This window comes from Oncorhynchus nerka, linkage group LG18 (genome assembly GCF_034236695.1).
Source record: "Oncorhynchus nerka isolate Pitt River linkage group LG18, Oner_Uvic_2.0, whole genome shotgun sequence".
Classification (NCBI taxonomy): domain Eukaryota; kingdom Metazoa; phylum Chordata; class Actinopteri; order Salmoniformes; family Salmonidae; genus Oncorhynchus; species Oncorhynchus nerka.
The window spans coordinates 24,686,382-24,707,358 of record NC_088413.1 but is presented as its reverse complement, the minus strand read 5'-3'; the positions used below and the strand labels follow the sequence as shown (position 1 = coordinate 24,707,358).

Here is a 20,977-nt window from a genome sequence, read left to right as displayed (position 1 = left end):
TGAGCTCCCCCAGCACAGGGGTGATGTCTTTGCCTTGGTATGTAGGAGCATAAGAGCTGGAGGCATCGCCTGGATGGAGGATGTGAACTTTGGATTTGTCTTTTGAGTGGAGTATTCTGGGGTCTGTGCTATGACTATCCCGTCTCTCAACCCCCAAGTCCAACTGGGGATCAACAGTACAGGAGAACGAAGCTACTGGGTCTGAATGCAGCGTCTCCACACTGGTGGTCCCCTCTTCTGATGGTACACTGGTGCTCTCAAGTTGGACGCCACAGTCACAAGTATCTGTGTCAATGTCCACTCTACTGTGTGGGGAGTCATAGAGATGTAGGGTGCCTGTGATCGTATCACAGAGACAGATCTGAATAGATTAAATAGATCTGAATTCATACATCTGATTACGTTGTAAGATATCAGTGATTGTTTATGCCGCCTAACAAAAGTACACACGGGCAAATGTCATAGGTTTCTGTGCATGTCGTAATTTCTAGCTAGCCAACCAGCAACTTACTGCCAACCAGACAGCCTGCCAGGCCTCATGCCACATTCAAGTGCTGGTCGGAACTCAGAATGCTAACTGGTTGAACGTAGCATGTGTATAACTAAAACCTATTAGCAAGTCTGACATTTCCGATTTGCACATGAATGGGGCATCACTGCCGATTTTATTTTGCTTGCTGGCATTAGTGCAGTGTTTAACCAATTCACAGCCTCCTAGTGGGTTGCACACACACATGGTTTAATTGCAAAGTTGTCTCAATCATTTAACTTCTACATCAGTGTTGTAGGAGGTCAACGTTTTCACAATGCATTACACAGGCGGAATGGTTTATTATATATTGACCTTGGTAGCCATGTTTGTTGCTAGCATAAATGCTCAAATGGGGGCACCCTTTATTACAGTGCACTTTTATATATCCCCCAGCAATACACAGTTTTTACAGCATGTCCAACTATATTTGTGCTAAACTGAGTCCTAGACATTTTTCCTGATTCAGTAGGGACCCAGATATTTAGCTAGGCTAGCTACGCAAACAAATGTTTCACTAGTTCGGGTCATCCACATCTAGGCTATAACGACCATTAGCCCCCCCCCCCCCCCCTTAAGCTACCTAGCCATAATGTAACGTTTTATATTTAAGCAATAAGGCACCTCGGGGGTTTGTGATATGGCCGCGGCTACGGGCTGTTCTTATTCTTATACATGACGCAACGTGGAGTGCCTGGATACAACCCTTAGCTGTGGTATATTGGCCATATATCACAAACCCCAAGGTGCCTTATTGCCAACTTTTAAAGGGAGAAGGGGGATACTTACTCAGTTGTACATCAATGCCTTCAACTGAAATGTGTGTTCTGCATTTAAGGGGGCTGCCTTAATCGACATCCACGTTTTCGGAGTCCGAGGAACAGTGGGTTAACTGCCTTGCTCAGGGGTAGAACGACAGATTTTTACCTTGTCAGCTCAGGGATTCGATCCAGCAACCTTTCGGTTACTGGACCAATGCTCTAACCAATAAACTGGTTTCCAATGAAATGAGAGCAGTAAAAATACATGGTATACCATGGCTATCAGCCAATCAGCATTCAGGGCTCGAACCACCCAGTTTATAATACTAGCTTGCTAACAGTCGATTGAAGTTATTGAGGGGCCATTGCCATATACAATGTCGCAGATCATCTTCTACTCGCCTAGCCTCACATCTCGACAAATGTTATATTGTTTGATTTGATAATCATAAACAAATGTATTTTCTGGAAAGTTAAAGCTGATTTGTTACATACTCTGGTCAGTTTTAGGTAGACCCAATGATGTATATAAACCCTGGATTGCTGATGCTATTTATTGGGCATTGAGGCTTTGAAGCCACCGGTTGGCCATATTGGCACTCCATAGTAGGAGTGAATGGGATTCTGCACTATTTCAATTATGTTTCATGGGGGGGGGTCAAAATCAAAAGTAACAGTCAGTATCTGGTGTGGCCACCAGCTGCATCTCATCGACTGCACCAGATTTGCCAATTATTGCTGTGAGATGTTACCCCACTCTTCTACCAAAGCACCTGCAAGTTCCCGGTCATTTCTGGGGGGAATGGCCCTAGCCCTCACCCTCCGATCCAACAGGTCCCAGACGTGCTCAATGGGATTGAGATCTGGCTCTTCGCTGGCCATGGTAGAACACTGACATTCCTGTTTTGCAGGAAATCACACACAGAACGAGCAGTATGGCTGGTGGCATTGTCATGCTGGAGGGTCATGTCAGGATGAGCCTGCAGGAAGGGTACCACATGAGGGAGGAGGATGTCTTCCCTGTAACGCACAGCGTTGAGAAGATTGCCTGCAATGACAACAAGCTCAGTCCGATGATGCTGTGACACACCGCCCCCAGACCATGACGGACCCTCCACCTCCAAATCGATCTTGCTCCAGAGTACAGGCCTCGGTGTAACGCTCATTCCTTCGACGATAAACGTGAATCCGACCATCAGCGAAGAGCACTTTTTGCCAGTCCTGTCTGGTCCAGTGACTGTGGGTTTGTGCCCATAGGTGACTTTGTTGACCGGGATGTCTGGTGTGGACCTGCCTTACAACAGGCCTACAAGCCCTCAGTCCAGCCTATTTCAGCTCATTGCAGACAGTCTGAGCACTGATGGAGGTATTGTGTGTTCCTGGTGTAACTCGGGCATTTGTTGTTGCCATCCTGTACCTGACCCGCAGGTGTGATGTTCGGATGTAGCTGTTTAACAGTTTTACTTTAGTCCGTCCCCTCGCCCCTACCCGCGCTCGAACCAGGGACCCTCTGCACACATCAACAACTGACACCCACGAAGCATCGTTACCCATCGCTCCACAAAAGCCGCGGCCCTTGCAGAGCAAGGGGAACCACTACTTCAAGGTCTCAGCGAGTGACGTCACCGATTGAAACGCTATTAGCGCGCACCACTGCTAACTAGCTAGCCATTTTACATCGGTTACAGTTACACGTGGCCTGCCACTGTGAGGTAGATCAGCTGTCCATCCTGTCTCCGTGTCTTGGGCATCTCACAGTACGGACATTGCAATTTATTTCCCTGGCCACATCTGCAGTCCTCATGCCTCCTTGCACCATGCCTAACGCACGTTCACACAGATGAGCAGGGACCCTGGGCATCTTTCTTTTGGTGTTTTTCAGTCCGTAGAAAGGCCTCTTTAGTGTCCTAAGTTTTCATAACTGTGACCTTAATTGCCTACCGTCTATAAGCTGTTAGTGTCTTAACGACATTCCAGGTGCATGTTCATTAATTGTTTATGGTTCAAGTATGGGAAACCGTGTTTAAACCCTTTACAATGAAGATCTGTGTTATTTGGATTTTTACGAATTATCTTTGAAAGACAGGGTCCTGAAAAGGGGACGTTTCTTTTTTCTGAGTTTACTTTAAGGAACATTTTTATATTTTATGCTTAGCTCATATAATTTAAAAGAATGCATTAAGTTGTCTGTAATAGAATACACGTGTCAAAAACGAATGTAGACACATGCTTTTCTATAGCTTCTAAAATACTGTTTCACAATTGAGTGCCAAGATGGCTGCAATACAGTACCCCACTCCAGGGGTTAAACACATAATTTGGTGCACCACCCCGTTCCCGAAAATGGATCGCTCCTACAGACAGTCACGTGGCCGTGGCTTGCTATATAAAGCATGCAGACAGGCGTCTAGTTATGTTATATTGAACGTAAGAATGGGCAAAAAGAGTGACTTAAGGGACTTTGAGCGTGGTATGATCGTCGGTTCCAGACGCGCCGGATCCAGTATCTCACAAACAGCCGCACTCTTGGGCTTTTCACGCACGGCAGTGTCTGTGGTTTACCGAGAATGGCGCGACAAACAAAAAACATCCAGTCAGCGACAGTCCAGTGGGCGTAAACAGCTCGTTGATAAGAGGGGTCGAATGAGATTGGAAAGAATCGTGCAAACTAACAGGCGGGCTACAGTTAGACAAATAACGGCGCAGTACAACAGTGGTGTGCAGAACGGCATCTCGGAACGCACAACTCGTCGATCCTTGTCACGGATGGGCTATAGCAGCAAACGCCGGGCAAACGAAGAGTGGAAAAACATCGCCTGTGTAGATAAGGTAAAGAAGTCAATGGAATGCAGACAGTTCCATTGATTAGATAGGTCAGATTTGTTGAATGTGCGCCAAACAAAGTGGATGTATCAAATAAGGGTTTATTTATGTATTGTCACAGGCCCACAATGTGGTTACTTAAACCCGATTGATATGTTTGGCTGTTTTCGCTGCATAATGTTTAGAAGTTGCCCCTTAAGGCTCAGAAGAAGTGACGGCTTAAATACTAACTCCCGTTCATATAGCTGAACTTGTTAGGTAGCATACATAAATCGATGGTAGTCGTTTAAAAAAAACTGTAACACAGTTGATTGGTTACGATGACATGTTGACATCCATATAAGCGTTCTACTCCGATTTTTACCTTAACGTGTAAAATACATTGCCTAAATGTAAACTAATTTCGTTGGGGCAATGAAGAAATTCGGAATCTTTCCTCCACAGCCCTTTCCCATATGCGTTTCCATGGCAATTCCATTGTTTTGGTCCAGTTCGATCGACTTCTTTACCGCATCTGTTGCGAGCGGTCAACGAATGTATATTCCCAGCCATATTATTCCTCGCAACTACCACGAAGGAAAACAAAAAACTTACTGAAACTGGCCAACAAGCTCCACGTTCATTGTCGATATTTTGTACTTTGTGTTAATAATTTCACATTTTATAATGTATAGGAAAGACAATTAACATGTTGGTCGCAGTCTTGTGAAAAAGCTGGCCTGAATGACATGAGACCGAGCAAAAGGCGTTCGGTGTGTGGGTTGCTAAAACTCCGTTCGACCCTCTGGCTTTTCATGCATGCATGAATACAAGTATTTAACATTGAATGCATTTTAATTTATATTTTTACGGTATTACTGCGAGTAAACAGTCATTCTTATTTGGAGCGTTTAGATCACTGCATCTCAGGAATCACCATGTTGTCATTCTGTCGTCTTTGAAGCTCTAGAGGAAGGAACTCCATCTTTGTTTTACTAATTTCCAATAGTGTGCAACTGCAACCTGCAATTCAGGGCGTTGTTGCATGTGGGCATTCCTGCATCTTTAGGGACGTCCCCTCCTGCATCTGTAGAAACACCCCGATAAGTCCATTGGTTCCCGCATGAATGCACCCCTAGAGCACAACATCTTCATGCTTGTGTGACACCTTTTTGAATGTGGATCAAAAGGGAAATAAATGTTTCACCCTCTCCTGCTGTGTACCGGAGTCCTCTTTGCCTGCTAGCGGGACACTGTCTAGTGGTCGCTAGCACAGCAGTCGGGAGGCTGGGGTGACACTGCTAGCTTGTTAGTTAGCTAGCTAGCACATTTTCGCCCCCACATACCGGAGAAAACCATGCCTGACAGGCGGGTGCGAAGGACACTGTTTACCGGTCGCCCCCCCACCTCCCACTAGCACAACACGTGGGAGGCTGGGACGATACCATGTGCTAACTAGCTAGCTTGCTAGTCAGCGACACTGTTAGCTTATTAGTTAACGCACGGCGTCGCCCCCGCCTGCTGTGTACCAGAGTCCTCTTTGCTAGCTAGCGGGACACTGTACCGGGTCGCCCCCACGTACCGGAGAAAACCATGCCTGACAAGCGGGGGCGAAGGACACTGTCTAACGGTCGCCCCCCACAACAGGTGGGAGGCTGGGACGACACCATGTGCTAACTAGCTAGCTTGCTAGTCAGCGACACTGTTAGCTAGCTAACACACGTCATCGCCCCCGCCTGCTGTGTACCGGCGTCAGCCTCATGACGACCTGCGGGAAAACAGTGTCTGACCAGTGGGGGTGAAGGACACTACTGGTAAAGATTTTTATAACTAACCCAAGAGCACAGATGGCTGCTGCGGGGAGAACGACTCATAATGGCCGGAAACCACGTGTTTTGATGTATTCTACCATGGTTGCCCTTAGTTTGAAGATGTAATCCAGAGACTGGTGTTTTCTCCATCTCCTTAGCTATCATTATCTAATTCCGCTGGTTAAAACTTGGTCCTCCAGAAAGTGGAGAGCAACACTTATGCAGTTCTCCTACGCAATATACTTGTTAAAAAAAAAAGCAGCACAAGACGGGATTACCTACACATACTGACCAGCTCAAATGGACAGAAGCGTGCTATATGGCAGACCAATCCGAACTCATCTCTCGGCATGTCTAGTCCACTCATTATCTCAGCCAATCATGGCTAGCGAGAAGGTTGCTGTCTTTCTGTGGCTAAACCAACTAGGCTCAGTATTTAACTATTTTATTTGTATTTACAGAAGGCATACAAGTTTTATTAAGGCACATGAAAGTTATGTTTCAGAAGACATTTCTGCCAAAATATGCATTTTGATTTAAAAAAATATATATATATTCAATTGGCTCTCCTGTGAAATAGTGACCCGTGACATACGCAAGGTTTTTACTGAAACGAGTCACATTTGATACCATTCCACTCCAGTCATTAACACGAGTCCATTCTCCCCAATTAAGGTGCCACCAACCTCCTGTGCCCAAGATAGACCTGAGCCTGTCATTTCCAATGGGAGCAAATGAATCATAGTTGGCAGAACAACCAAGGAGATGGGCAGAGCATGCACAAGCTAGTGAGCTCCTATTGGCACGTTCTATCATTTATTGCATATTTTTTATATGGAACACGTACATTTTTTAAAAACTTTGGCAAAGGGTAAAATCTACAAAACTCTTGTCTGTTACAGATTCTAGTTTTGGAAACACAATACTGTATGGAGATCAAATGTTTAATAGATGAGAAAATTAGCAGAATGTCGGCCCAAACGCCATCTTCTCCCATTGCTGGCCACTGGGCTTCCTCTCATCACCATATTTAGTATTGAGTGACCAGATGTTTCACATTCATACAACTGGTGAAATATCTGTCTGATTGTTCTGTGCTACTGGTGTGTACTAGCTATAACAAAGAGGAAGTGAGGCCTAATTTGGCTGAAAATCTTTCTCCCTCCAGCAAGTGGGGTTGTTTCGCCAACCAAGCAAGGAGTTTTTGTATGGCGGTCAATGAGTTTCGAATTTGGTCAACAAAAATGTATGGCCTATTTGCTACGTGAGGTGTATTTGATCTAATATATGTTTCATAATGTTCAAGTTAAGTGTACTGATATAGGTCACGTGACAGGCAGCAACCTTCGGAAAGTATTCAGACCCCTTGACTTGTCCACGTTTTGTTATCCCATAATGACAAAGTGAAAATGGTCTTATTTACATATGTATTCAGACCCTTTGCTATGAGACTCAATTGAGCTCAGGTGCATCCTGTTTCCATTGATCATCCTTGAGACACCTGTGGTGAATTCAATTGATTGGATATGATTTGGAAAGGCACACAACTGTCTATTTTAAGGTACCACAGTACACATCAGAGCAGAGTGACCACTGCACAGCGAAAAAGGGACCCCCAGGCCGCTCTCGTGCTCAGCTCTAACAGTTCCCAGTGGGGGCTCCCATGGAGAGGGTGGGAGTGGATGTAGTTGGGCCGTTCCCCACCACAGACAGTGGAAACCGCTGGGTGCTCAAGGCCATGGACTATTTCACAAAATGGCCTGAGGCCTATGCTCTGCCTGACCAGGAGGCAGAGACCATTGTCGACGCCCTGACAATGGGGCTGTTCAGCAGGTTTGGAGCTGCAGAGTCCATCCACAGCGACCAAGGCAGAACATTTGAGTCCCGTGTGTTTGCCACCATGTGTGAGAGGCTGGGTATGCACAAGACCCGCACTACTTCTCTCCATCCTCAAAGTGATGGCCTTGTGGAGCGCTTCAACACAATGCTTGGACAGCAGCTGGCCATCGTCTCTTCCAAACACCAGCGTGACTGGGACAAGCACCTGCCTATGGTCCTCATGGCATGCTGCTCCGCTGTCCAAGCCTCCACCTCCACCGCATGAAGACAGCCCACACCTTCGCCAGAGAGCAGCTGGTGAATGCAGGTGTGAGGCAGAAAAGGAACTATGACGTGCACACCTGGGGAAGGCACTTTGCCTGGGGAGCTGGTCTGGGTCTACAGCCCCCTAAGAAAAAAAGGCAGATGCCCCAAGTTGGACAGGCACTGGGTGGGACCCTGCAGCGTCCTGGAGAGGGTAGGGGAGGTTGTTTACCGGGTACAGCTTCCTCCCCTGGGTCCCACATCTGGACACTCTGCGACCATCACGGCCACGCAGACAAAGGAGACCTCCGGGTCGCTTCAGAGACTTTATTCCCTCTGGGACGAGGGACTTTGTGGTGGGGGGGCTGTGTAGCGACCCGCACAGACAGCTGTGTGTTAGGCTATAAGTGGGTTGTGTTGTACTTATCAGTATTCTTGGTGTCCGACATGCCAATCAACCTGCTATCTCCCAATCACGGGAATGCCTGGAATGTTCTGATGCTGGGCATCCTGGTGGTTGGCGGAGTGGTGTGGAGGGGGGTTGGGCAGGGGGATGGAGCATTGGAAGTTAAGACCAGGTTTAGCCATTGTTCTCTCTCTTACGTCTGGGCTTCACAAGAGAAGGTCACGGTTGGTTTGTGGGGTATCCTTAATTTATTTGGCATGAAGCTACGGCCAAACAGTAGCCTGTGTAAAGTTGGGTTAATAAACCGTCAATTCGTAAACTCGAACCTCAGTCTAGACAATTGTTCCTTTTATGATCTAGTCAGGTCATTACAATATAGAGAGGCTCCTGTAGGAACACCCCGATTTGTGGGCTGCAGTTGCAACCTAATTTCTAACAAACTGTCCTATCAGTTGTTCGCTCGACGGCTAGTCAATCAATTTACCTCAATGTTTTCGCTTTAGAGTATATTTGCAATCCTTTCCATTGCTGTAGGGTAGGTAATGGCGTGCAGTCAAGCTTCTCTTGCAGGTCCTCAACTGCACGGCAGCGCTTAAAAGGGCAATGGCTAGCCTGTAGCGAGCTTGCTAACAAAAAGCATTGCATGTGTCATTAGTGACTGAACAGCGGGCAAGTGAAGGTAGAACTGTATTGTGCGGTTCTTCCTCGTGGCAGCTGGTTTAAAGAAACAACCGCGGTGCCTCGACATAAAACATCATGCAACCAAATACCTTTATTGATGGCTCCACTCGACAGCCTTATCAATGTTTCACTTTGTTAGTGTGCAAATCATGACCTTTGACGTTCAACGTTAACTTTCTTAAACCTTTTTGTTGCGCAACGACTGTCCTTGACTATTAAATGTGAACTCTGCTCTTTAAACAATTACATTTAACATTTTGTAACTAGGAACTGAGCAGTTGCAAGTATTCATACACAAGTCAGGAAAACTGTCAGTGGAATAACAACCACTCCTATCATTGCGGTCCATATTTTGTGTATTGACCTCTTTCATCCTGAAGTTTAGATTAAAAGCTTTTTGTTTTTATCCATGAAAAATATTGATGCAGCAAGTTACTGTTGCCAACATGTGACTATTCTCACATGTTTCCCACAACTTTTATATAAATGCATCAAATGTTTTTCATAATATGGGTGCATTATCCATTGAGTGTTTTAATGCATCTGAAACAACGCATGCATGTGTTTATTTTTAATTACATGGATTACAATTTAACAAAGTATTTTATCCTTATAGGTACGAGAACTTGTCCTGGACAACTGCAGATCAAATGAAGGGAAAATCAAAGGACTCACAGAAGAATTTGTCAATCTGGAATTCCTCAGTTTGATAAACGTTGGCCTAATCTCAGTCTCCAACCTTCCCAAACTTGGGAAACTGAAAAAGGTAGGGTGGGGGGTTCTCTCCATTTTTAACACAAGCTTACACTTACAGTAACATTTGTGTTAACTCCTTTTGAAAAATACCTTAAATTCTGCCGGGGGTGTAGAAAGAGCCATTTGTTCGTCCCTAATGGCACCCTATTCCCTATATAGTGCACTTTTGAGGGCCCTGGTCTAAAGTAGTGCTCTATGTAAGGAATAGGGTTTCATTTGGGACGTAGTCATTATTTTCTGAAAGGCTGTTACTTGCTTTGGTGTTTTTGGACAGAAGTGACTGATATCTTCACATTATGTTGCAGTTGGAACTCAGTGACAACAGAATCTCTGGTGGCCTTGACGTGTTAGCAGAGAAACTCCCCAACCTCACACATCTAAATCTAAGCGGAAACAAACTGAAAGACATCAGGACATTGGAACCTTTGGTAGGTACACCAAACTCCCGGTAGAGCACAATACAGTGCGACACCATCTCATTGGCTCAGGCTATGCCTCAAATTTCATTTCCCCATATAGTTTTGACCAATTTGGTCCCACAGAAAAAGCTGGATAGCCTGAAGTCTCTAGACTTGTTCAACTGTGAGGTGACCAACCTGAACGACTACAGGGAGAGTGTGTTCAAGCTGCTCCCTCAGCTCACCTACCTGGACGGGTACGACGCGGAGGACCGGGAGGCGACCGGCTCGGACGGAGAGGTGGACGATGACGACGATGAGGGTGGGCAGCCATTTAGTTTGTGTTTTGAGGGAATACAAGGAAATGTAAGTGCAGATGTGTGTTGACTGGAAGGTATTCTGTAGCTCAGTTGGTAGAGCATGGCACTTGTAACGGCAGGATACTGGGTTCTATTCCCGGGACCACCCGTTCGTAAAATGTATGCTCGCATCACTATAAAGCATCTGCTAAATGGAATATTTATATATTGCAATCCATATGTTTTGTCATGGAAGGCAATTCTGTTGTGTATTTGTAGGGTTTGTCGGCATTTCTCTGTGATGACTGACAATGGAGGTGGTGTATTTGTTTTTTAGGAGAGGATGAGGACGTAGAGGAGGAAGACTTTGACGAGGAGGATGATGACTATGAAGAGGAGAGAGTAGTAGTAGTAGTAGGAGAGGATGATGAGATCAGCGGAGATAAGGAGGTAAAGCCATTTTTGGTTTGTTTGTGTTGTGACCCAATAGTTTAAAAAGATCAACATGGTTTGAGAGCTCTGTGGATGTTGACCTGCTCTGTCACTTCTCTCCAGGAGGAAGATCTCGGCATTGATGATGAAGTTGACGAAGATGGTATGTCATTCATACTTTGTCACAAGCTCACTTTTGGACACTTTACTAAGTACAGTACCATATAGTATAGGGATGCATGATATATCGGTGAACATATCTGGTTAATGCCAATGTGCAAAACCGATGTCAAAGCTGACATGCATACCTATAAAGTAGGTACATGAGCTAATGACGCCATGTAAAAATGTTGCGCTACACGTGCAACACAGCATTCCTAACCTAGCCCACAATGTCTGCTGTGTGGATCGAGTAGACAACAAGTCGAGCAGTCATTTGAAAGAGTAAGAATTTCAACAAGACAACCCAAAGGCGAAATCCATTAAAGCCAAGATAATGGAATTCATTGCCCTTGACAATCAACCATTCTCTGTCGTGGGTAATGTTGACTTTCGCCGACTGGTCGAGCACTGGTACACACTACCAATTGCGCTATTTTTCAGAATAGCTCCTACCGGAGTTACACAGTAGTAGCGTTACGACATACATACTATGGAACGCCGTTTGGGTCTTTGCGTGTCAAAAATGATACAGTAGAACTGTCAAAGCTCTACAAAAAAGTCTGCAAACACCGGCCATGAACGATGTTTACAATACCGCGTTTAATAAAGCGTCATTTGTTTGACTGCATCTTCTGAGGTAGCTAGCTTTAGGTAGCACCAATACAACCAGCTTGAAAAGCAATAACAGTAGAAACTGCAGTCATTTTCATTATTCTTAGCAATGATTTAGGAATCGTAAGTGTTAGCTAGGTAGCCACTTGTTGTTCACCTATTGAAATTGAACTGAAGTTCATGAAAATAAATAGCTAGCCAGCTACTGTTGATGAATCGATACAGGAGACAAGTTGAAACACTGGACAAGGTGGATCAGATATAGTAAAGACAGTTTATTTTATAGTGTAGAGATATCTGGCATAGCGTGCACGGACTCTCGTTCGTCCAGTCCTTAGGGAACCTTCAGACAACAGCCCCGAATACATTGTGTGCAGTCATTTTATTCATGGGTATGACGTAGGTAGATTCTGGTAGATCTGGCCTCTGGTAGGTTGCTGGTAGTTGATTGGCAGTTCCCTCCAGACTGGTGTCGACGTCCCATTGGCAGTTTGGAAGAGTTCTTTGTCTTTGGAGTCCATCCCCAGGAGAGGGAATGAGTGTGTGTATGTGTCTTGGCAAGTTTGTGTGTCCTCGCAATGCGTGTGTGTATGTGTGTGCGTTCTTGTCTCGGCAAGTCAAGGCTGTGTCTCCTCGCAATGTGTGGGTGTATGTCTTATCTGTGTGTCCTCGGCAGTTAGTGTGTGTATGTGTGTGTGTGGGGTGTGGGAGCTATCCTGTATGGGACCTAACATGTTTTACTGTGAAAATACGTTGTCTCAGTTATAGCAATGTAATAGCAGTAAGCTGGTCATTTGCATAAGAAATAGCACTTCCTTACAAATCCCCCTCTTCACATCTCCTAAGAGACGTGACAACTAATCAACAGCCAAATAGCTGCACTCAGCCAAATCTATAGGTTCCTCAATCCCGAGCAACGGATACATTTGAGCTTTATCCCTGACCACCTGACTGGGATCAATAGCAGTAGTAATGATTCTAGTCACTAGGGCGCGAATACATGGAATGCAGCAGCATCCACAGAGCACTAAAATTGCGGCAAAAACAGCGATCGATACAAGAATAGAAGAAACAAGCACTTTATATTTGCCAAAAACTTCCATCCAGGAATCCCACATAGAAGTGTCCGCACCTGAATGGGATTTCATCTTACCATTAAGGGCCCGTAGTCCGTCTAAAGCTACAGTCAGGCTACCATCAGAGGCTGTGTTATTAGGAATGAAAGTACAACACTGTTCACCAAACATAGTACAAACTCCACCTTTCTCCGCCAGCAGCATATCCACTGCAATACGATTCTGAAATGTCATAAGAGAAGTTGCAGCTAACTGACCATGCACGGCTTCAAATCCTTGCTGGGTCCAATTACCCAGTTTCTGTACATTAAAATGTATGTATTTGATTCTATCCACATTTTTATTAATAGTACACCACCAACAAATGGAGGACTCAAAACCAGCTGCCACCTGATCAACCAACTTATACTCGTCAGGAACCCCCTTGGGACTCCAATGGCATCTATGTATGTGGAATCACCACTAGATGGGGTGGTGGCACGCCTGGAACGTCCATTCAAATATCCTGGGTTCACCATCTGGACCCTAAGAACGAGGTCTGCAGCCCTGTAGGGTAGATAAAAACAGGCAAAAGGAGAGTAACAAGGGCACAACTTCCAGTAGCATTAGAGGGTAATTTATTGAACAGGACAGGGTTCCCACACCACCACCATACATCTGCTCTGGATATTGGCCTGAAACTCCCTGCAACACTAAATGTATCAAGACACCAATCCCCTGGAACATGTCCCACATTTGTACCTCCCCCCGTCATATTAACACAGGTAAAATTTGCAACTTCGTTGGAAAACATTGGTTTCCTAGCGGTAGATCTAGTTATGGGATAGATAACATCCCATGCAGTACAATTAAAACTGGGTTTATCTTTAGTCATTAATGGGATTAGGCATGTCAAAGCCACTACAGCAGGGACATTGCGAAGCAATGGACGAGCTCCCATACACACCACACAACTCTGTCGAGTGCTATTAGCAGCTTCCTCTGTCCATAATAGCCAATTATTAGTTAAGCCTGAAATCCCTGTTGTAGTCAGGATAGCATCATCCATTGTGGCTGGGGTGGTGGTCATGGTGACAGGGCTCCATCTAGGGTCATTTGTATTTACCGGTTCTCGTTTTGAAAGTACCGCAAGGGGTGTGGTTATGTTAGTAAAGCATATCTTTAGGTGCCAATAGAGTCTCTGCTCTTCCCACAGTGCCAATAAGAAGGGAGTACACCCAGTACCACCTACCCCATGTTTAATTACCAGTTTCAAACCAATTTCAACTTTAGTTAACGTCAACCTTCTCCGCCACAGGAGTGCATTCTGATGCCCTGTCCAATTAGACCAGTCAGGACCAGTTTCTGCCACTAGATTTTTCCATGTCCATTTAGAGTACCCCCCTTCCGTCATGTACCACACTGATCTAGACCAACTAAGGGCGTGGGTACCGTATCCCTCCCCAGGGCTTCCCAGTACTCCCCATGGTAGGGTGACAGTGGTGGTAGTATTGAGAGGTATGCATAGGGTGGTGCTTCTAATCTGCTTTGCGGTGCACTCTGTCTCTACAGCCTGAATGTTGCGCCTGTGAATTATGTGTTTGTCTGTAGATGTAGTGGAGTTGGATGACACATTAGTTTGTCCTATGTTTGTTTTTGATGGATATGTATGGTGCTCTATTACCCACAGGAGGATTCCCATGGAAACTCCCGTGACTATGATAAAAATAACAAACATGGGGCCTGATATCCCCAGTCTCGTCCAGGGATAACCCTTATCCCTGGGAGATCGGTTAGTTTGTGGGTTTGGGATTCGCTCCCACATCCTCACGAACTAACGGTTCTGTGGTTGGGATCAAATTTAGGTCGCTCAAATCGACCCTGACTTCAGTCAAAGTTCTGGAAGGAGTTGGTGCTGGAGTGCAATGTGTGAGGTGGTGCCAAGGTGTGCCTGATTTACCTTTGACCTGGACTGAGTGTGAAGTAACCTCCTTCACTTCGTACGGTCCAGTCCACCTGGGTTCCAGCCACTTACTTTCGTGGACTCTTACCCTCACTCAGTCACCAACCTTGACCTACAGTGGATCTGGGTCTTCCGTCAGTTCTCTCTCCTGGACCTTGCGAACCTGAACAGAGAGAGCTGCAGAAAGTTCCGTTAGTTTTTTCACATAATTATACATTACAATTTGTTGTACATCAAGAGCGGGCATATGACCTCCCTCCCTTGGTGGACCAGGCATGACTCTACCAGTCATTACCTCATGAGGAGAGAGATGGGTGCCTGACCCTGGTGAGGCTCTCATGGCCATCAACGCCAGGGGCAGGGCTTCGACCCATTTCAACTTCGACCCGGCACATATTTTAGCTATTTTGAATTTTAGCGTTTGACCTGCACGTTTCCACGAGACCTTGGGATTGTGGCCTATAAACAGACCCAAATTTAATGCCTTATTTCGCATCCTCTCCCGCTGTTGGAATTGCCTCTACCCACTTGGAAAACCTATCCACCATCACTAATAGGTATCGTTTCCCATTAACCATTAACCACACTATCCGCCCCCATGTCTGTGTAATCTATGTTAATGTCCTGAAAACATGCACTGGGTATGAGCCCATGGGTGTCTGATAGGGTTTCTTAGGATTGTAGCTACCATAAATGCTGCACTCGTCTCAAAATAAATCATCGTCATGAAATAAGTCAGTCATATATTTATGTGTGGATGCCAGCATATGTGTGAGACCCTTTGCAGGGTCTTTAGTTTGCCTTCGTGTGTGTGGCTATGTGCTTCTCGTAAAAGTTCTGGGTCCATCAGTGTGGACTACTCCATGGGCATAGGCTGAGTCTGTATAGATATTCAGTCTTTCCTTTTCCTCTGATGAGGGCCTGCGTCAATCCGATGATTTCATCTAATTGGGCAGGTGCTGGTTGAAGGATGTTGGCTGATTCAAGGGTAACGTGTGAGCCGTCTGGGCCTGCTGCACCACTTGGAGTAGTCAGGGGAGGTGAGAGAGGCAGCCGTGGAGAGGTCAGTTCCTTCTCTCGTGGTGATGATGGGCAGCTTCATTGCCAAGGGGGGTATTCTCCTGACATACCCTGGGACGGCGCCTGTTGTGGTGGGTAGGAGGCAAATGGCACTGGGTGGTTGTATGCAGGTTGTTCACTCTGAATTCTTGATTGCGGCTGTGGTTGTGGCTGAGGGGATATCCTGTAGCCACCCCTCCCTCTAGGTGGACTGTAGAAGGGCCTTCCTCCCCTGGGTGGGCGCTGAGGTTGAGACAGTGGATATGGGCAGTCCCTAGCGTAGTGACCGGGTGTCCTACAGTTGTAGCAAAACCCCCCTCTAGGCAGTCCTGGAATCCATTGTGGCTGGAATGCAACCTGTGGCCCCCCTTCATCATCTGGGTGACTGTCTTAGTGACTATATCAGTAATGTCTGTAGATGCCTCGGGGTGTGAATGAATTTTGAGAATAGGGAGGTGGCGCTGTAGCCTTCTCTTCCAGTGGTAGTGTCAGTGCCGGGTATAGAGAGGGCGAGGCTGATGGGGTGGTGGTGGTTGCCATGGGTGTTTTGTGTCCGGTGTTCGTGCCTTCTCTGACGTCAGCTGAGGGCTCAGTTACCACACCCATCATGTCTGGCTTTTTGTATGGGCGGACCCTTTTCATTTCGTCTAGCCCACGTCGCTATCCTCATCTCAGCCTCAACTCTCTCTCTATGCCTTGACCCTTCCTTTCTGAACAAGTGGTTCTTATTTCGCTCAGCCTCACTTTCCCTCCCTTCATTTACCGCTTCTCCTAGTTCTCTCTCCATAGCGATGAGTTGCTCTCTTAACGGGGCGACTCCACTAAGATAACCTGCCTGGGTCCATCTCAACTTCACTCCCTCCCATACTTTCTTAATCGATTTATATTCCTGTTTTCCCCCTGACCTTTCCTGTATTCTCTGATCCAAATAATCGTTGAATTTGAATTTGGGAATGGTAACAAAAGCCATGTTGTCGTTTAACTATGTCTGAGTTTAATAACTATCTTGGTGCACTTAGCCCGTCGCTTGCTCGAAACCAGCGATGTATTCTCGGTGCCAACACAGCCTTATCTCTTGTGTCTCACCCTCGTGCACAAAGAGTTTTGTAGAATTACTGTACTAAAATATAATTATTATAATAATAATAAAGAGATATTCGTGAGGCATTAAGCGTCTGGGGCAGTTTGTTAGAGTAATTCTACAGCTACACACACTTCTACTGCCTGGCTAAATGTTTTCATCTCCCTAACGTCTACCTGTTGGTTAATGACAGTGTATGCAAATGCCTTCTATAATGATTGTCAAATTAGTTCTATGCAATACCAACAGCACAAAAGGAATTGTTACTCGACACGGCGGTCGAAAAACTTCGCCCAAACTTTTGACTCGGCGGTCACTTCAGTACAGTTACACCACGGAGTCCCCAATCGATATTACCCGGTCTCACGAAACGGCCAATCAGTCACATCAATCTGGAGAGATCGGGTTTAATTCCTTCACTCCTAGTCCAAACTTAATCTATCAACTGATTCTCCTAGTGGGATGTCGACTCCACTAGTCCTAGTCCTGGTTATACTTTATCAATTAACAAAACATTTCATCATCACATACACATTAATTAACAAAACATTTCACTAAGTCATCAAATCCTCACTGTACACCTAGCTGAGCGCCACATCGACTAGTGTCAGGCTATATGGATAAGATTTTAACACTATATCACCGATTCATCAAATCCTCACTGTACACCTAGTAGATTCATATCTACTAGTGCCAGACTATCTGAATAAGATTCAACACTATATCTCTGAGTCATCAAATTAACCCTGTTGCCCAATGCTAACGTTATAAGCAGCCAGTTAACTTCATCTGGCTAGTGATTCTCGACCGGACCGGGTTATGTGTCGTGAAGCTAGCCACAATAAGGATTAGTGTCATTGACAGTGATGCAAATGAATACAAATAGTATAATTATGCCAAACTTTTATTTTGAAGGCTAACCGCAAAGTCCACTATTGTGGCTAATCCTTATTGTGGCTAGCTTCACATAGATGGGTCCGACCACCATTAATCAAATAAGAACTGTCTTATAAATTAGGGTTATTTTTGATGACACCTAGCTATGCTACTGAAACATGTGGTTTTGCTATGTTTTTGGGGAAGAACATTGTTTGCATCCATGAGCTAGCAAGCATTTTTTTTAATGATCAGCACTGTGCGAGACAACTTTACCAGCATCATAGCATACGTACCAATGAATCGTTGTGACATATGAAATAGGAACTACGTAAATTAATGAACATGTTAAATTATTGTGACGTACAGTCATATTCAGGTCCTGATTGGTCAACAAGCTTATTTGACACGTCAAATGGTGTGACCAATCAGGATCTGAATATGACTGCATGTCACAATAATTTAACGCGTTCATAAATGTTTTACACTATCACTTGAATTTCATGTCACAACAATTCATCGATATGTATCTTTTTTGACGTGCAAAGACCCAAACGGCGTTCCATATCAATCCTGGTTGAGAATGAAACGACTGAACAAATGAACGACACAGCAAGTAATTGAAATAAATGCGTTTTTATGATGTTTTACTGGTAATGGAGACATGCGTAAGTGCCATCAAAATAACTTTTTGGTCAGTTTATGTGTAACCTTTTATTTAACTAGGCAAGTCAGTTAAGAACAACAATGACGGCCTACCCCGGCCAAACCTGGACGACGCTGGGCCAATTGTGCACCGCCCTATGTGACCCCCAATCATGGCCGGATGTGATACAGCCTGGATTTGAACCAGAGACTGTAGTGACGCCTCTTGCACTGAGTTGCGGTGCCTTAGACCGCTGCATCCATGTTTGTGTGTGTTAACTATTTAACTGTACGAGAATGCTTAAAAGGCTGCTAAAATGTTAAATATTGGTTATCGGTATCAGGTTTTTTGGCAAGGAAAATGTTGCATATCAGTATCGGCCAAAAATGTCATGTCAGTGCATCACTAGTATAGTATAATGACCCTTTCCCATTTCTACCAGAAATCAAGGCTGTCCAAGGAGAGAAGAGAAAGCAAGAGCCTGACCAAGATGATTATGAGCAGAAAACGACAGCATATCAAGTTACCAACCCCTTCCCTCTCCACCCTGACACCCACCCTGCCTATGCCACGACTCTCTCCCAGCTTTGAGCCCGTCTAGGGTAGAGGTCGACCGATTAATCGGAATGGCCGATTAATTAGGGCCGATTTTCAAGTTTTCTCAAAAATCGGTATTTTTGGGCGCCGATTTTATATATTTTTATTTTATTAATTAATTTTATACCTTTTTATTTAACTAGGCAAGTCCGTTAAGAACACATTTTCAATGACGACCTAGGATCGGTGGGTTAACTGCCTTGTTCAGGGGCAGAACGGCAGATTTTCACCTTGTCAGCTCAGGGGATCCAATCTTGCAACCTTACAGTTAACTAGTCCAACGCAATAACGACCTGCCTCTCTCTCTCGTTGCACTCCACAAGGAGACTGCCTGTTACGCTAATGCAGTAAGCCAAGGTAAGTTGCTAGCTAGCATTAAACTTATCTTTATAAAAAACAATCAATCATAATCACTAATTAACTACACATGGTTGATGATATTACTAGATATTATCTAGTGTGTCCTGCGTTGTATATAATCTGACTGAGCATACAAGTATCTAAGTATCTGACTGAGCGGTGGTAGGCAGAAGCAGGCGTGTAAACATTAATTCAAACAGCACTTTCGGGCGTTTTGCCAGCAGCTCTTTGTTGTGCATCAAGCACTGCGCTGTTTATGACTTCAAGCCTATCAACTCCTGAGATGAGGCTGGTGTAACCGAAGTGAAATGGCTAGCTAGTTAGTGCGCGCTAATAGCATTTCAAACATCACTCGCTCTGAGCCTTCTAGTAGTTGTTCCCCTTGCTCTGCATAGGTAACGCTGCTTCGATGGTGGCTGTTGTTGTGTTGCTGGTTCGAGCCCAGGGAGGAACGAGGAGAGGGACGGAAGCTATACTGTTACACAGGCAATACTAAAGTACCTATAAGAACATCCAATAGTCAAAGGTTAATGAAATACAAATGGTATAGAGGGAAATAGTCCTATAATTCCTATAACTACAACCTAAAACATCTTACCTGGGAATATTGAAGACTCATGTTAAAAGGAACCACTAGGTTTCATATGTTCTCATGTTCTGAGCAAGGAACTGAAACTTTAGCCTTCTTACGTGGCACATATTGCACTTTTACTTTCTTCTCCAACACTTTGTTTTTGCATTATTTAAACCAAATTGAACATGTTTAATTATTTCCTTGAGGCTAAATAGATTATATTGATGTATTAAGTTAAAATAAGTGTTAATTCAGTATTGTTGTAATTGTCATTATTACAAATAAATAAACAGAAAATCGTCCGATTTAATCGGTATCGGCTTTTTCGGTCCTCCAATAATCTGTATCGGCGTTGAAAAATCCTAATCGGTCGACCTCTAGTCTAGGGCAAGGCTGTACCAGACGGTTGGTCAGAGTGGAGCTGCCTCCGCCCCATGGAATCCAGAGACATTCCCAAGGTTCTCAAGCAGCGCACTACTCCGCATTCCACAATTTCACTGTCAACTCCCCTTTATGTATACCTGTGTGAGGACTTCAGGATTGGTATTTCATTTTGGGTCTGCGCTTTTAATATTTTTGTTTGATGAATTATGAATACATTGTTAGGTTTATTTCTTACCCCTTTTCTTTATTTTTTTCCCCCAAAATAAAATTGCTACAGCAACTGTGCGACAAGCGAGCTATGATTTTGTGTGGCCGCCTGTTGCACAAATCAAGGTTATAGCTAAAAAAATGTTTACGTTTTGTGCTAGTGACAAGTCTAGAACTCATATTTATATCACACAATATGCACCAAATTCCTCAATGGATACACTAGTCACTCTACGAGATGACATGTTGCAGCTTATTTTATTTTGAATGAGAGGGAAGGTAAAAAGACTGCAATAGGAACAGGAGTTTCACTGCAACTCAAATTTTATGTCACATGCTTTGTAAAAAGGTGTAGACTAACAGTGAAATGCCTACTTGCAGGCCCTTCCCAACAATACAGAGAAAGGAAATCAAGTAAAGCATGTAATAAAAATAATAGCAGAT

At 44.7% G+C, this 20,977-nt stretch overlaps 1 protein-coding gene across 1 annotated transcript; it reads left to right on the top strand.

Annotated features, from left to right (window-relative positions):
- Positions 1 to 3,684: 3,684 nt before the first annotated feature.
- Positions 3,685 to 20,376, top strand: LOC115121646 (acidic leucine-rich nuclear phosphoprotein 32 family member B). Its single transcript, XM_065003835.1, is given in 8 exon segments — positions 3,685 to 4,119; positions 9,689 to 9,838; positions 10,134 to 10,256; positions 10,371 to 10,548; positions 10,863 to 10,975; positions 11,081 to 11,120; positions 18,854 to 18,915; positions 18,917 to 20,376. Coding segments are annotated over 8 exon segments (1,158 nt in total). The 5' UTR covers positions 3,685 to 3,723; the 3' UTR covers positions 19,013 to 20,376.
- Positions 20,377 to 20,977: the final 601 nt, after the last annotated feature.